The sequence below is a fragment of the Python bivittatus genome, unplaced genomic scaffold (assembly GCF_059951505.1).
Source record: "Python bivittatus isolate LINGU-HERP-01145 unplaced genomic scaffold, Pbiv_v1 ctg000060_np1212, whole genome shotgun sequence".
Taxonomy (NCBI): Eukaryota; Metazoa; Chordata; class Lepidosauria; order Squamata; family Pythonidae; genus Python; species Python bivittatus.
In genome coordinates, this window is record NW_028277044.1 from 10,914,124 (window position 1) to 10,931,990 (window position 17,867).

Below are 17,867 nucleotides of genomic sequence, written 5' to 3' on the forward strand. Positions count from 1 at the left end.
TAGGTGTAGCCAAAGATTTGCAAAGCACACCACAGCTTTAGCTACTGATCCTATAATTAATAAATACATATGCCCCAACTGGTCCACTAATGATTTCATCTCCTAGGTGCTATACGACTAAGACACTGGGAACAGGGACTCTGCGTACAACATATTACTGGATTTGACTGTAGGATTCACTCAAGACATTTCACAAGGTAAAGGCCTAATTTAAGCAGCCAGTACACTGAAGGTATGCACCTCAATATAATGTCATTCTTTCCAAAAAGTGGCCAGTTTGATTCTGATCAAGAACATGCCATTAAAACAGTTAATTTGTGGACAAATCCACCATATCTTGATAGCTCATGGCAACTTGCAACTGGAGAAGCACTAAATGTAGTCCTATCTGTAATCATGATTTGCTTCCATCTATTGACATGAGGTGTTTCAGACCCCAAATTCCAATGAAAAGCTCAAATGGGCAAGCTGGTACACAAGAATTGTGGAACAGATCCTGGACCTGAGAACACAATTTCTCTGGCATCATTTTGGGGTAAGGGCTGCCATCTTGGAATGACCTGCTGGAGAACACGCCTCCCTCAAAACTGAATTTGATTCCATTTGATATACAGTTACTTGGCATTACATGTAATTGATTAAATACAGGTAATAGGATTGCCTTGCATGTATTTAATAGTTTTTACCTTGTCTGAAATTAATAATTGCAGTTCACTGACAAGAACTTGAGACATTTGGCAGGCACATAGGGCCCTGAGGTCTCAGGTTGCTCACCAAGGTGACTCGAAAGCCCCTAATTGTCCTGGGAGACAAAAAGTAACTGCAAGGCTGGAGCCCAGAATGAATATTCCATGTCACCACACTGTTCCCTCATAATGGAGGAATAAACCTGTTCGCTTGCATGATATACAGTACAGATGTCATGTTCAATCATGTAACTACCTAATTGATGTAATTCTTGTTTCTCTTTAAAAAAAAGGGAGGGAGGGACCACCTGAAACATTTCCATCAAATCAAGCCAAAATAAACATCTGTAACTATCATGTATCAGATCAGACAATTGGTTCCTCTACTTAATATTATCCACTGTGGGAGCACAATCATTCTTTTAGCTGAAGGCCACACTTTGGCTTTGAGTAGTATGCTTGGGAGTGCAGGAATGGGGCTAGGGCACAAACTAGAATTAAATAAAAAACAACTAAAAGTTAGATCCTTTACACATTTACCATTTGGCAGTGCTTTTTGGAGAGTCTTTGGGGGTTACACTCAAAGCTTTAAATGGTCATAGGGCCAAGGGTATTTAATTTGGTCCTCCAGGTTTCAGAAAGGGCATTTCCCTCCTTTTCCTGATGATGCTAAAGATTGGGACCTTCTCCGTGTAAAGTGCATGCTACATTACTGAGAGGATGGGTGGAAGAAATCTATCCTAAAGAAACAGACAGCTATTATTTTACAGTCCTCTGTTACTGATTTATCTTCTAGCTTACCTCTACATTTAACATCATCAGTCTGCAGAGTGCCAGGTCATCATCATAACCATTTCAAAGGCAATTGCTTTTATTAACTGTGAGAACTATTTGCTTGTAGCTTACTGGAGTAATCAGACTCAGGGCACAATGTCACAGTGCCTATTTTTAACTTCCTAGATTCACAGCAAAGCAATGAGCAATTCACTGAATTCCATAGTAAGGGCCCTGACATAATTTTTTGCTATATGACCTTATGTAGGATCTGCTAAGTATGACTTCTACCTCTTTAAAGGATCCAAATATAACAAAAGGAAGAAATTGTCCTAAAAAGCAAGCATTCTCATAAATGTAATGGTTTGGTTTCTAAAGGCATGAACAATGAAGTCTCTGTTCAGTCCATTCTGGAAGAAGAAAGCAAGCAGAAAGCACTGACAATGATGCACTTTGCAATTGGCAAAAGGTTTCTTTTCATTCAGTGTGAGGCAGAAGTCTAAAACCCCCCCACTGCCCAGCATCTGAATCACTGTATTCAAAATTATGATCATATTGGTATTGTGGCTATTTTAACACCACATACACACACTTCCCAATTCTAGAAAGTGCTTGTGTATTAAACTCACTATACATTAATGTAATGGGGAATAAGAACAGAAGTTTAGTGCCCTCTTGTCTTGCTTTGGAGTGCCCCACAGGCTGCAAACCTCTGCTGCAACTGCAGGTCACACTGAACGCACTGAGACAATGAATACCACTACCTAGGTCAGTCATTTGATTTTGCATTTTTACTCATTCAGTAACTGAGTCCAAGTTGCAAGGAACATTAGAAATAAGAAGAGCGCGTCATATTTCTGCAGGTGAGGGGGAAAATGGGTACACCCCACTATGTGCCTGATTTTGTGAAATTTGCACTGATCTGCTCTGGTACTTTCATCCTTGTAGCAGAGTTTGCAAAAGAGATTGGCAGAGTATGTATATAGTATGGTGATCCCAGCTTGGCTTCAATGCATGGTTTTATTACATCAAATTATATCTCACGGTGACATATTCATTCCATCAAACTCAACAGATGTGTTAATTACCTTCCTATTTAGAGCAACACCATCTTCACAATCGAGCACTGCACAATCAACGTTGAGAGATGGAATCTTCTGTATCTTTCTTACATCATCTGCAGGCACATAGAGAACAGCTCTCCGGGGTATGTAGCTGCGAGATGGTGTCACATGATAATGAAGCCTGGAAAAAGCTACAGGCAGAAGAGAGGTGGTCCTGTAAAAAAGTGAGTTTCCAGTTATTGATTTATGTGAATCACTTCTCACCCCACAGAATCCCAAACCAGTTCACAATAATAAGAAATGCTAACAATTATTCAGAATAAAAATAGAGTTCAGAACAATCCTTTGGAAGGCAAATGTTGTCAGGGTGGGAAACATTTTAATGGCAAAGGAAAATAAAAAGGGGGGTTAAAGGATGCACTAGGGCTGGGGGCTAGTTGGGTGCCAGAATTAGACAACTCCTTTCTTCTTAAATGGCTAGAGCATTTGGTTTTTTTAGTGATAAAGCTTACATCTGTAAATATCCAAATTCCACTTTTCAAAGAACATTTCATAAGAATGGCAAGATCTTACAAGAATCAAAATCAGGGCTTGGTCAGTTGAGCATTCTATTCCCACAACAGCCAACCAGATGTCTCTGAGAATCCCACCAGAGGAACACCTTCCCGGTCATGCCTTCAAAAGCATCCTTTTTTCAATACTGGAGTTAATACCTACATAGCCATTACAGTCTTTTCCTCTGGGGAAGTTGCCCAACCTCCTTTTAAAGCCATAAAACAAATGTCCCTCCTGCTGAGTGATTTCAAGTTGCTTCATACTTTACACTTCTTCAATATACAACCAAAAATGTCTGATGTAATTGGAACAAAATTTTGAAAATAAAAGGATCTGTGGTAACACTGGCTTGGAGCATTATAACGTACAATTTGGACAATAGGTTGATCTGAGCTAATTCCTAGTAGCCAAAGAGAAATTACATGGGGAGAGCTGCTATCACTTCCTAGTTCCCTAGTTTTTTTTAAAAAACTATCATTTTTATTAAGAATTTTAGTTTCAATAGTAAGTGCAAGAAAAGAGAAAAAGAAAAAGATAGAATATAATAAAGAAAATGAAAATAAATATATAAAGAAATTACTTCCAACCTTCATCACAAGTGTAAACAAATTTAATAATTCTTCACCTCTATATTCCTTCCTTTTACTTCTAACAGTCTTAATCTTTAATTCAATTAAATATTGTCATAGGATTTGATTTCTCTTCAATTCCTCTTTATTCCATTGCACAGATTCCAAGACTTTAACAAGCCTCTTTTGTAGATCCAATAAGAAAACATTTTCCATTTTCCAAACATTCTCTTGGTTTATCATTTGTATTTCCCTTTTAATTTTTAAAACTTCAGCCAATTTCTTTTGTATATCCAGTAAAGCGTCCTTTTCCAAATAATTCTCTTGGCTTGTCATTTGTAGTTTTACATTCTGTACTTTCTCTGCTTGTCAGATAAAATTTGTTTCCCATAAGAAGTTGTCTATTTTTTATAGTTAATTCCAAAATCTTATAGTAAAAGTCAATATTCAAAATTTATCTGGACCCTTAATCCATTTATAACTTCTTAGATCAAAATCTTATTTAGCTTTTTGCTGTTTATTTCAAATTCTTTAAGTTCTTAAGCTTGTAATTAATTTTTCTTTTGCTCAGAGTTGAAGATAAACTCACCTGATGAAAACTTTTCAAACCTATCCGAAGGTCTCTAATAGCTTTAAGATGGTTAATAGCCAATTTCTGAAAGTGATTAGAAAGTGAGGTTTACAAACTTGGTGTCATTTAAAAGGCTCTGCCATGTTGCGAGCAAGATGGCTGATCCTGTTATCTCTTGGTGCTCAATCCCACACAGAAAACCGTTGACCTGCGGTCTCCTTACATGGAGCAGCCATCTGGAGCACACGTGGGCAATATCCCATCCTCTCCTTATGCAGAAAGTTTCCAAGGGACCGGTCTACTCACTGGTTCCTTGGTCTTTGCTGCAGCTGTTGGCTCTGTTCTTGCAGAGCAGTCTTCAGTTTGCCATATCTCCCCCGGAAGTCCCACTCCCTAGGTCCCTAGTTGACCTTGGCTGATCCTGAAAGGCTAAATAGGATTGGGTTAGTAAATGGAGAGTCACCTCAGGAAACAAGAGCTGTAGGCTAGATTCAGAAGTTGACAACAATCCTAGAAGAAGACAATGGCAAACCATTTTTGTATTATGGCCAAAAAAACTACATGGACATTTCATAAAGTCATCAGGAGTTGAGCTTAATTAGAAGGACATCATTAAAAAATTACATTTGTTTCTGTTTACTGAAATGTATTTGATTGTAGCAGCAGTGGGCATGAGATTGCTTAAACTTCTCCCTACAAGCCATTTTTGCAATGAACATTGTCCCCATCCCCCATTCTTCTTGCAGAATAAATTTTCTCTCTATATTTTGGTCACACAGGTGGGAGAGCAGTTGAAGTGGGACAGGATTTTGATAGCAAACATTTCCAGATGAGACATTAAGGCTGTGAAAATCCTTCAAAAGAAAGTTGCTCATGACTGATCTTTCTTCAGTCATTAAAGCAGTCATGCTTTTTCCCCCCAGGTTTCTATAGCTTCTTATAAACTGTTTCTGGCTGTCTAAACATGCATGTCCTTGAACCAAGTCCCTGTCTTCCAATCATTAAAACAACCCAGTCTCTTCCCAGGCTTGTATAGCTTCTCTACAAGTGTAAGTGGTCCCACTTACACATGAAGAGACAGCCATACAAAACAGTTGTGCTTGTCAGGGAGTCAAATGGGTTGAAATATTGGATTTCAATTTGGATTGAAATAATTATTTAGTCCTGTTCAAGGTAACTTGGTCCCTAGTTTCAGTACACAGCTTCAGGATTTTTCTATTAATGTGAGACCAACTCTAACCACAATCTGGTATAGCTTTTAAATTGTTCTGCCATCTTGAAGTCCTTAGGTTTGTAGATAGAATGCAATGGGAAGTCAAAAGTACCACCATTGCACCTACTTCCCAAGCCTTTGGGAACAGTTCCTTCTCATTTGCATTCCCCACCACCCAACTCTTGGAGGTCCTCAGGAAGATTTCTACTTGGACTCCAAACTGCTGGCCTGTGGTGCCTCCTATCCTTCAGTTCTGTGATCAGGGCTGCATCAACAAGGACAACATTCTACATTCAACATCAATGAGGACAACATTCTAATATACCAAATACTCTCCAGAATGACTTCTGCAACCTGTAGGAATTGCTCAGATTAAGCACGTTTGCTGATTTTGAATAATGTGTTCTCTTTGTGTTAGTCATGAGTAAGGTTAGTGCATGGCAGCCCTAAGCCTGGGCCCATTTTTCCATGTCACCCTTCCCTCTTGCTTGACAGATTTTACCAGATAATGATGGTAACATTTTGAAATGACAAAATACCATTATTTATCCTCTTTCATGAGAAGCATTACACTATTCTCTATAAACAACTGGAAGCTTGAACAGATACAACTGGCTCTACAAAATAAATAAAAAAATAAAAATCCCAAACTTACTTTTCCTCATTCATTGATATAGCTGCAAAACATGTTGATTGCTCTGCAATTCCAGTTATTGATGCAACATTTTACATCATTTTGCTTGTTTTTCACAGCATTAGCAGCAATGAATGGCTAAAGTATCCCAGATCATATATGTCTAATTGCATATACATTTGTCTGCATGCACATTTCAATTTACTTCTGGGCATAATGTTTGTTAATTGTACTTCTTTTGTACCCTGGTGGAGGAAAAAAAAGCTTCTTACTCATAAAGGGGCTAAGTGTTCTCTTCTTTCTCTTTGTTCACACAAGGAGCTGAAGTCACTTCAAGAGGCACTTAATCCCATCATCCATGGTTACAATTGCCTTATAGCTTTAGTCAAAAAGAACCTGAAGTAAATGCAGCTATATTGTGTAATTAAAAGAAATTCAGGTAGTTATTTGCCTGGGGCATGTTCTTGGTACTAATACATAAAATGGCACTCCAGGGATCCTAAATACTGTAGTGTTTTAAATCTGGTCAGCTACAATATCATATAGATCAAAAGGAGGAAAATGCAAAAAAGAAGAAGAAGAAGAAGAGAGCGAGAGAGAGAGAGAGAGAGAGAAGGAGAAGAAGGGGGGGGGGTAAGAGTCCAAAAGGCCCTTTCTCCTAGTGTGTATTGTAAAGCAAAAGAATAGAGGAGGGTGTTCTACCGTTTGAAGTGACATGAACCTACAAACATCTATATGAAAGGGAAATAAAAATATCAAGAACAGCAAAGAGCTGATGTTTTAAAGAAGACCTCAGTGACTTCCAATCATCAAAAACTATGTAACATAAAGATGAATAATCTCTGACGCTTTTATTTAGAATACGACTTTTTTATTTTTGAAATGAAGGAACTATTATCTTATGAAGAACTTAGAAAAGCATCTCTTCTTGTCTGTGTAAATTTACTTAGAACACTAATCCTGAAAGAAATTTTCTTGAATACTTCCCACTATTTTTAACCGCTAATTTCAAGGCCATATATGGCTGGACTACAAATGAATGAATTCACATAATTCACACTAAGTGTTTTTCAGAAGTTGATTCAAGTAATTACAAGGAAGAGTAAATTCCTCAAGGGCAATTCAGAATTAAGCTGAAAGAGAATCATGCCAGCCTAGATATCCAACACATTTTATATATTGTTTTCTTATACAAGTAAGGAATTTACCTTGATGCTCTTTGGAAAAAAACCAGCAAAATCACTGAATGTGCAATATTTAGGTTGCTTGATAGATCCACAAATGGTTCTGAAAGCTTTTAAACCAGAGTTTTTAAAGCAGCAAGACTTTGGAAACAAAAATTTCTATTCTTCATATAAGCTCCAATTTTGATCACATTCAACTCTGTATAAAGATTCATTCTAAAGAAGGTGGGGAGAAACCAGGTTGAGTCTACTGTGAGTCAAATCAGCACTAAGGACAGTGTCTCCATTTGAAGCTGTCTAGATTCAAATTACAGGGCTCTTGGGAAAATACTCAGTGTAAAGAGCTCACACTAGAAGAGTGAAAAGTAACAATGCTATTTAAATAATCAACCAAATGACATCACATCTTGGCTCTCAAAGGAACAGACTAGAGTAGGTTACACAGCTGAGCAACTGCCTGCTAGAAAAGCCAAAAGAGTGGGGAGGGGGAAAAAAAAAGAGATATCTAAATGATGGTCTGCAATCAATTGCTAAGGTGGATTGATTGTATCATACCTGAGAACAACACTTGAAATGTCTGCATTATGTATTAATGGATATCTTGGTTTTTAATGGGTACATAACAAAGCAGGAGAATGCTAATACTGAAAAGTAGTAGTATTAATTCATCGAAGACTTCATCTAATCTTATTAATTTTGTGGCATTATTACAACCTCTTTAGTGCATTTTAATCAATCCTAAATTCTCTGATTTAAAAAGAAATCCTAATTCCAAATACATCTATTCAGAACAGTATCTTTCAAGTATTTTTCCCCTTAATGCCACAGTAAAATCAATTGAAAATAAATGCCGGAGAGGTAAAAGAGAATATCTTCAAGAAGTGATAGACCTACACAAAAATCAAAATGTAACTGACACATTTCTAAGAAAATATGGCTCATTAAATAATAAATTATTATTATAGATAAACAGTTAATCAGGCTCACCCTATCAACTAGCATTAACACCCCTGACTTTTCATTAACCCATCAGATAAATTATCCATATAATACTGACTTTGCAGTTGCAAGTATTAGGGACTTTTCCATATTTAGTAAATGTAAGTTTTCTTGTTTGCTTAAAATAAACATAGATTATAGATAAACATATAAATAAACATGTTTATCCTGACTAACACCAGCAAGTTAATATATGGAATATCCTAGAGAGCAAGTTGAGTTAATTGTATTTCCAAGTATGTATAGACTTCTGTCTCAGATTTATGAAAGACAACTTTGCATAGATTGCTGTGAATAAAAAGTTTTTTTAATTGATTCAGGCCATATTTTGTCCTTGTCATTTTTAAATATTTTTTCTACCTATTAACTGATTTATAAACTGAAAGAGACATATTTGTACATCTGTTGAATTCCTCTTGTGAAAGGGAGGAAATATGGGAGATTTTCAAAAGTCTTCTTGAGACTGAACCAATGGTGGCTTATTTAGACCCCACTAGTAGGCAGTGAAGACTTATTTAAATGTTATTTTAGCTCTGTTGTTTATAATTGCTTTAAATGGTACTTTAAATGTATTTTTAAATTGTATTCTTTTAGGTCTGATTTAAGTGGCATTTTTAGTTCTACAGTACTGTTTCAAATAATTTTCTGGGGTTCATCACAATTTCTATAATTTCTATGGCTGGTTCATCATGATTTCTGGTCCACTTTCTATGATTTTATACTATTTTTAGAATAATTGGTCCTGTAGCATAATTGTACCATGATTCCTAGAACCTGCCCTTATTATCTCACTAAAACTCCAGAATACATACAACTGCTTTTTCAAAATAACTAAAAGCTGGAATTTTCACTTTGGTCAACGTAAAACCAGCTAAATCTATGCCCAGCATGGGAAGAAATACTTTATTTTTTAATATTAATTTAAGGTTCACAAATGAAGTTACAAAAAGAAAAACGTCTGGAAATACTGAAGGTAGAATAATAACAAAGCATCAGGTGTAAATAATCGGAAGAAATAGGCACTGGGGTATGGATTGGATCCAAGCTACTTCATATTTAGAGTATAAATCCACTAAAATCACTAGTCTGATGTGTTTGATTTCAATTTAATTTATCCTCATGTGTGAACCTGGCCACTGTGGTTGCAAAGCATGGTTTGTCTTAATAAGTTGTGCTAAGCTAACTAAATGGTTTACTCAATAAACAATAGTTAAAAAGCCATGCTTGAAGTTAATGTTCTAAGTTTCACTAAGCCTGGCTTCAAATCAACCAAAAGTTTGAAGGGTGGACTTCAACTCCCAGAATTCCCGAGCCAGCATGGCTGGCTCTGCAATTCTGGAAGTTGAAGTCCACCCATCTTAAAGTTGCTGAGGTTGAGGAACCCTGAGCTAAATGCCATCAGACGATGGAATGAATTAGACGCAGTAGCCACCTCTGAGTCCTGCCTGTGAGTTTTCAGAAGCAGCTGGCTGGTTGCAATGAAAAATACAATTCTGTGCTAGTCAGACCTTGTTGGGATCCAGCTAGGCATATAGTTAACACCCACAGTAGCAATGACGTTGCCATAATTTATAAAGAGTAATTAGAAAAGACATTTCCTTCAAAATACATAAAGCAAAAGAAAAAAAGAAAAAAGGCCTCTGGAACCTGTCCAATTTTGTCTAGTAAAACACCCCCTCCAAACAAATGTGAAGTTCCTTAAGTCAATTCAATAATAATTTTAAATACCCAAGAACTAAAATTATAAATTATAAATCAATATCTATACATACTTAGTGAAATATCATCTGGTCTTTAGCATAATATATCTTAAGTTACTGTACTTTACAATAGTAACAGATCCCTGAGGTTGCTAATTTAACAATGAACATAAATAATAAAAAAATCTAGCCCCTTTCTTTCTATCCCAAGAATCACTCTCTTATTACAATTAATTTCCAGGACTTTTAATTATATAAATGAAAAAGCACATGCAAGTAATATAAACTAGAAAAGGATATTAAAATAAAAGAGTCGCTTTGTGTGAGATGGGCAGCTATATAATGTGGCAAACAAACCAATAAATAAATATCCCATTAGTTTGGGACCCATTTCACATTCTTTATAGAAATCTGTTAATAACAACTTCATATCTAATGATCAAGACAACTAAAGCTTTAGGTCAAAGGACTGAATTTCAGTGGAACTATTAGAGTACAAGAACATGGAATAATGGTCTTATATTCTTCTACACTGGATCTTTTTAATCACAATCACATCTGCATGGACATTTGTTAGGAATGCTTTATTTTGGATTCCTACACCAAACAGGTCTTTGTGTGTATATGTGTGTGTTTGATGACTTAAAAGGATGCTCCCAGTCTTTTTAGGATTTCTATTCTAGAAAAAATAATAAAACAAAAAGAATGAAACTCTGAAATATTTGTACTATAATGAACTGCTAAAGGAGAAAACTGTGCAGCATTGAGAATTCTGAATTCCAGTTAGTTTTTGTTAGGATAGCGAATCTCAGGAATGAGTATTGAGGCCCTGAGAACCTAAGTGGTATCATCACCATAGCTTGCAGTCCATTAGAAGAACCCTGTAGGTAGATCAACAGCTCTTTCTCCACTCAGAAGATGCACCTGTGAGAATAAGGTCTTGCAAGCTATAAATTCATGAGACATGAAGCAGAGCATTCAGCATCTACAATTCAATTACTTAGTGAGTATACCACACTGGCTTAAGCAATGGTTAACCTGTAACAGAGCCTAACAGTCTTTTAAGAAATATTTTCCAAGCTAGGACCCTGTAGTCATGCCCTGGGCCTTGCAACGTATGCTATCTGGAACATCAAACTCAAGCACAGCTTTGGTCAGCCTAAGAGACAATCGTAAAGATAAATGCTGCCTGATTTAAAAAAAACAACACTTAATCGGCACATTAAAAATAGTCCCCCATTCTTTTAATCCAGAGTAGATGAACAAATAATGTTTCTGTGCGTGATTATTTTTAAAATAAAACTAAACAGCTACAAAGGCCAGTCTGCTCCCAGAAGCCATTCTGCGTGTCAACTTACAAAGTACATGTGGCCCTATTATGCACACAGCAGGAGTTTCTTATCTGTCTTTCACAGGTGCCATTAACTTATATGGCTGTGATTGCTGCAATCCACATCCATTTGGGTAACAGAGCCACACAATAAAACCAATTGAAACTTGCCTAAATATTAAGAGCCAAAAGGTGTGCTGTTCTCAGCAGGTCTCAGTTTCCTGGATCACTCTCATTCCCTTTAAAGAAACTTTAATCCAGGGGCAGAATTTCAATGTCAGCATCTTCCAGCACCGTATCTGCACTTTTTATTCCTTTTTTTCCTTCCAGACAAGCAGATCTACAAAGCCCACCTTCTCTTCTGCATGATGTTTCACAGAGGCTGGGACTGAAGAAGAAGATGGAGACGCTGAAGACCTGACTAATTGGCCCGTGAAAATTGTGAAAAAGGTCAGCTCTCCTCTCTGACAGGAGAGGCATTTTGGGCACTTACTGTCACTCCTGGCCTGGACAAGGGGTGGCCACGGCTAACAAACGAGTAAGAAAAAGGGTGCAAAGAACACAGTGCGATTCGTAGCTGTTCAACGACAGCCTTACTACTAACTTTCTTTCTGTATTTCTGAATGCCTTTGAAGCAAAACCCGTGATTTCAACAGGAAGTAGAGCCAAGGAAAGCCCAGCGCCACCAGCAAAAACAGACGAGCTTCATGGCTTAAGCTTTGAAATGGGTAGCTCAGGTTTTTGATATTGGAAAGAGCTGCCAAAGAAGTTTCTGAGAAGGCATGGAGAAGATGGAGCTGCAGGAAGACCAACATATCATTGGGGTTGCCAGACTTTTTCACCAGGCATAAAGCAGAGGAGTCAAAGAAGCTCCTTTATTCAGATCAATACTGTCTACTCTGATCTAAACTGCAGCCTGATCCTTTAAACTAGAGATGCCAAGGAAATTCACTGGAACTTCCATCATGGAAAGCATCTGTCCTTATTAGAACCATTTATTTTTATGATATATATTCTTCCTTTTTGCCAATAGGCACTGAACATAGTCTTCCTAATATGATGCTCAATTCTTAGATTCCTGGCCATTGTGATCAGGATCCTGAATTCTTAATTATGCAGAAGCTTAACACTTCAATGGCATCTTTCTCCTAGTACACACGTTGACTAGCAACATTTCACCACCCTAAGGGGTCATAAGACAAGACTGTAATAATAAGAAGTACTTAGCTGATTATATAATTATGATTGAAAGAAAGATAAGAGACTGGATATTGTAAATGGTAAAGGTATAAAGTTAAACGGTAGTTATTGGTTAAATGAAAAGAGCAAATTTTTCAAATTGCAGAGCGTGTTGCTGGGATAAAGTGGGAAGATGGGTCTTGAGTTAATAATGGGTTGAGTTAGGTTATGTCACAACTTTTAGTTAAGATCTTTCAGATAATTTACAGATAATAACAAAGGCAGAGACTGTTATTGACCCTCCTACCAAGCTGACACCTGAATTAGACCCCTATGTGTAAGCCAAGCATAATGAGACAGCAGAAGTTCCCACTCCAGTCTCTTCTTTAGTTTCTACCTCCAGGTTATCTTGAGTGAAGCTATTTTTTTTAAAAAAATAACTTTATTAAATTTCAGTAAAAGATAAAAAGACAAGAAGAAAAAAGAAAAGAAAAGAAAAGAAATATATATATATATATACACATACATACAGAAGAAAAAAAGTAAAGAAAGTAACTTCTGACTTTTTTGGGTATGTGTATAGATATAAAATACATTCACCTCTTACACTAATATTTAAAAGAACTACAATACACATCTATATCGACAAACAATATAAAACAGATTAATGCAAAGTATCTAATTATAAAATAAATCAGTCATCAAACCCCAAAATCAGTATTTCATTTTTTTGAGTCTCAAGTAAAAAGTCCAAGAGTGGTTTCCAAGTAGAAACAAAGCTAGACAATGTCTTTTCTTGGATCAAAATAGTCAATTTCACCATCTCCGCCAGTTCCAATAATTTCAATATCCATTCTTCTGCTGTAGGTATTTGTAAATATTTCCATTTTTGCGCATATAGAAGTCTTGCTGCTGCTATCATATAAAGAAATAAATTCCCATGTTTTCTTTCCATCTGTTTATCCATCATACATAAAAGGAAAATCTCTGGTTTCAATCGTATATCCATTTAAAAAATTTTTTGAATCAAAATACATATGCTATTCCAATATTTCTTAGCTTTCTCCAAAGTTAATAGATGATAAAAAGTACTTTCACACTGATTACATTTCCAATATACATTTGAAATTCCTTTAGACATCTTAACTAATTTATCCAATTATATCATACCAATGGTATATCATTTTATAAAAGTTTTCTTTTAAGTATAATTAAGAGTGAACTTTAGGCCTTTATTCCACATATTTTCCCATTGTTCTAACATATTGTATCCAAAATTTTGTGCTCACTTAAACATATAATCCTTAACATATTCATCTTTCATATTCATCTTCAATAAAAGTTTGTACATCCTGGCAATAACATGTTCGTTATTAATACATAAAGCATATTCAAATTAAGTTTTTTCACAGGTAAATTTATAACTTTTCTTGTCCAGTTTAAATCTTTTGAGCAGTTGTGCATAAGGAAACCATTGACAAGTATAACTTTCCAATTCTAATTCTTCTCTCTTCTTCAGTTTAGGTTCTCCTTCAGAAAACATAAATTCACATCTGTCAACCATGCTTATTTAAATGTCATTTCTCTTCTATAAAAAGCTTCTTGAGGTGACAACCACAACAGAATTTTAGGAGTCAATCTTGCTTTACATCTATTCTAAACTCTCAGTATGGCACGTCTAATAAAATGATTCTTGAAGTCAATATTAACTTTCACTTTGTCATACCATAAATATCCATGCCATCCAAATCTTAAATCATGTTTTTCTAACTCCAATAAACTCTTGTTTTTTAGAGTCACCCACTCTTTCATCCATACCAGACAACAAGCATCAAAATATAGTTTTAAATCCAGAAGACCTAACCTACCTCTTTCTTTAGCATCCTGCAAGAGTCTGTATCTTGCGTGAAGCTATTGTGCAGTGGTATAGCCAAGGAATTGATCAAATTTCATTGTTACTGCTATCATTGCCATTGAACCATTCCATATTTCATCCCTACCCCAGGGACAAGGGTTGAATGAAAAGTAATGCCTCCAATGTTATAAATTGCCGATAGATAGCAGTACTGACACATTAGAAGCTGTGATGTGTTCTTTAGCATTTGTTCTTTCACTTCAGTTGATGGGAAATTGCTGGTGGAAAAGGTTGCTATTGTTGTGAAATGGAGGCCTGCAATGAGTATTTGTTAGTACATTTTAAGCAACATTCAGTGATTGAATTTTTGACTGTTGAAGGAGTCCCTCCAAATGAAATTCACTGCTGAATGCAGGTTGCTTATGATGACTGCGTTGATGTGAATATGTGCATCACTGGGCCAAAAAATGTAAAGATGGTGAACTGGGAAGGGCTGAATTGTGTGATCAAGAACAAAGTGTATGATCTGTAAAAGCAACCAACATATTTCACATGAGAAAGGTTGATAAACTGACTGATAATCCATGGATTGCTCAAAGGGAAACTGCTGTCAAGCTTGGCATTTTACAGGAACGTGTGAGTGACATTATTGATGTTCTTCAATATTGGAAGATTTGTGCAAGATATGCTCTTCACATTCCAAACGGGTTCTTCACAAGATGGCAGAGATGAAAGCTTCACGCTTCAGTTTGCTAGCAATTGTTGTCACACTATGAGAATAAAGCTGAGGAATTTCTTCACAGCATCATGACAGCCAATGAAACATGAGCTCATTATTATGACCCAGAAATGAAGTGTTGGTCACTGGAATACCATCACAGTCACCTGTGAAAAAAATAATAAAAACCCAGGCTTTGGCAGGAAAACTCATGCTTACTCATGATTTCCTTGAACCTGGCCAAACCATCATTTCAGAGTGCTACACTGCAACACTCAAAACTTTGAAACAACGAGTAAACAGAGTTCAAAAGTACTAGAAGGAAATTTTGTTGCAACCTGATAATGTCACACCTCATGAGCCACCCGAGAGGCAATTGCGAAGTAGGATCTCACCATCTTACGGTTCAGACTTGGTGCTATGTGACTTCTAACTTTTCCCAAAATTGAAGGAATACCTTCATGGGCATCTGTTTGATTCAGATAAAGAGATGGAAAAGACTGTCAGGACCTTGTTGAAGAAATGAAGTGTGGAGTACTTTCATGATGGCTTTATGAAGCTTGTCGATTGTTGGCAGAAGTGTGCAACACATGGTGATTATGTAGAAAAGTAAATACAGCACATTTCAAGGATTATTTTCCTCTTTCATTTATTAAATGATATCCCTATTGAAACTGATGTTATGGAAGTGGAGGTATTACTTTTAATTCAGGAATCAAATACTTAACTTTAAAGTGAGGAACTAGCCTTGGGTTGGACAGTGACCATTAATTATGAGGTGTAAAGAAAAGGAAAAGAGAGCAAAGTAGGACAGCCTGCTCTAAACAATTCAGTGTGAGAAAAATAAGTAACATGGTCATAAAAAATGACATTAAAAAAGGAGATTTAGAAAAAAGAAGGAAACATTGATTCCAGGAATCTAACAAAGCACAAAATGACAAGGAACATTCAATACTGTGAAGGTAGTGCATGGGAAATCATGAGAGATACTGTGAGTTAACCAAATAAGTTATAGAGAAAAAAGCATTTCTGGATAAAAAATGGAATAAGCCAGAGTTTCAGAAGAAAAATAAAGTCAAAACTACTCCACCTAGTTTTTCTTCATTAAATATAGTTCACAGAAGCAGGGTTTTAACAGTAAACAGTTATAAGAAAACTAGAAATTATGTTAATATAGTTAGCTTTTTGCAGACTGATGTGTTATATGTTCAGTTCCAAGCATGCAACTATCTTGAGCTACACTCAGCTCCCAGTATTTAGTCACATAAAGATGACAGCCAATCAACCAATCAAAATACTAAATTATATCAACTGATAGTATCCTGTATGTTCACTGCAGTTTCTTCATATCATGTACAAGCTGTTGCTCAGCAGAAAGTGTGTGCATGTGTGTGGGTGTGTTGATGTCTGTCTCTCTTGATATTCAATCTTGAATGCGGGAATTAACATTTGAAAACACATGAAACAATTTACAGAAGAGGTCCCAAGTAGATCTCTCATACAATTACTTTTTCATAGTTCCAAATACCATTCATTCTTCTGCAAATACTGAAATAATAGGGAAATATTCCAAAGTGAGTTCATTAGAGTTGCTTTCACAGGATCCTTAAAGACATAAGGCTAGGAAATATCAAAATAATAGTACCCAACTGGATTTCACAGAAAGAAGGTTAGACAACATATCTGAAAAATTGTTCAAAATTCTTATCATGATTCAGCATTATTAATATTCTCCCAGGAAAGGCTTTTTATCGTCAACTGCCTTGACTCATTCACATTTTACAGTTGGCCAGGTCAACCATGACACACCTGTAACCATTCCAATTTTTTCTGTATTTTTCCTGCTAGAGGATACCAGTGAAGAAAGAAATCCCTTTCTGATTGATTGATAGCATGAGAGCTACAAGTACTCATAAGTGGACTAGGAGCTATTAGGTATATCTGTGCTTCCGATGGTATTCAGGACTGTCCTTGGGGCAATTGCAACAGAGAACATTCTAATGCTTGATTGAAGGAGAAATAAGTTTGAAAATGTAAAATGCAATTGTTATCTAAATCTGCCTTCACTGTTTGGGAAAAGGGACAATTGCTCTTGTCTTAGCTATGATTGTGAAAAGATTCAAACATGCATGCACACATGCACATACACACTTTCACACACACATATATAGGCTCTTATTTGTTAGTTGTTCTCCATGAAGAGAAAAGAAACAATTCTAAGAGTTCTAATTAGAACAATTCTAATTGTTCTAAGAGTTATGAGATTCACTTCTTCGTTTGCACTGATGCCACAGTCCGTAATTACATGGTTTTCTTTGCATTCCACAAAAGGATGATCAGACTTGTTAAACCAATTTTTAGCACTTTTTGGCATGAACATAAATTGGAATGACTCTTCCATAATGATGAGAGACATCTTTTTTTCTGTTCATGACTGAATGCTATGTTCCAATTACTCAGCTGGTACAGATTTTGAACACCAACCATCCAGCATCCCACTGCTGAGGGATTCCACTAGAGCAACTCCTCCCACTTCATCCTTGATTATGACATTATTTTGTTCATGTGCTGGGATTCAACTTATTGTCAGGAACAGGCAGTTATGAAAGCAAACAAACCAGCTGAATGTGACATCGATAGCTAGCAATCTGGGATCTGCTTCTCCCAAGACCTTTAGATAAAACAGTAATCAGCATGCATACTGATGATGATTAATGGGGGAAAAATATAATCGCACCCTTTACAATGTGAGGATAGTAGAGACTGCAATGACCTTCTCTACGAAAAAAGATGACAAGCAGCAAATACACTTCAAAGCTCAAGCATGTAATCTACT

At 36.2% G+C, this 17,867-nt stretch overlaps 1 protein-coding gene across 1 annotated transcript in view; it reads right to left on the minus strand.

The window, feature by feature from the left end:
• Nucleotides 1-17,867, minus strand: part of CLYBL (citramalyl-CoA lyase) — a 201,343-nt gene that overhangs the window by 84,925 nt on the left and 98,551 nt on the right. The window contains exon 2 of the mRNA XM_088136494.1: nucleotides 2,549-2,738. Coding sequence (XP_087992620.1) covers nucleotides 2,549-2,738 — 190 coding nt within the window. The remainder of the gene's footprint in view (nucleotides 1-2,548; nucleotides 2,739-17,867) is intronic.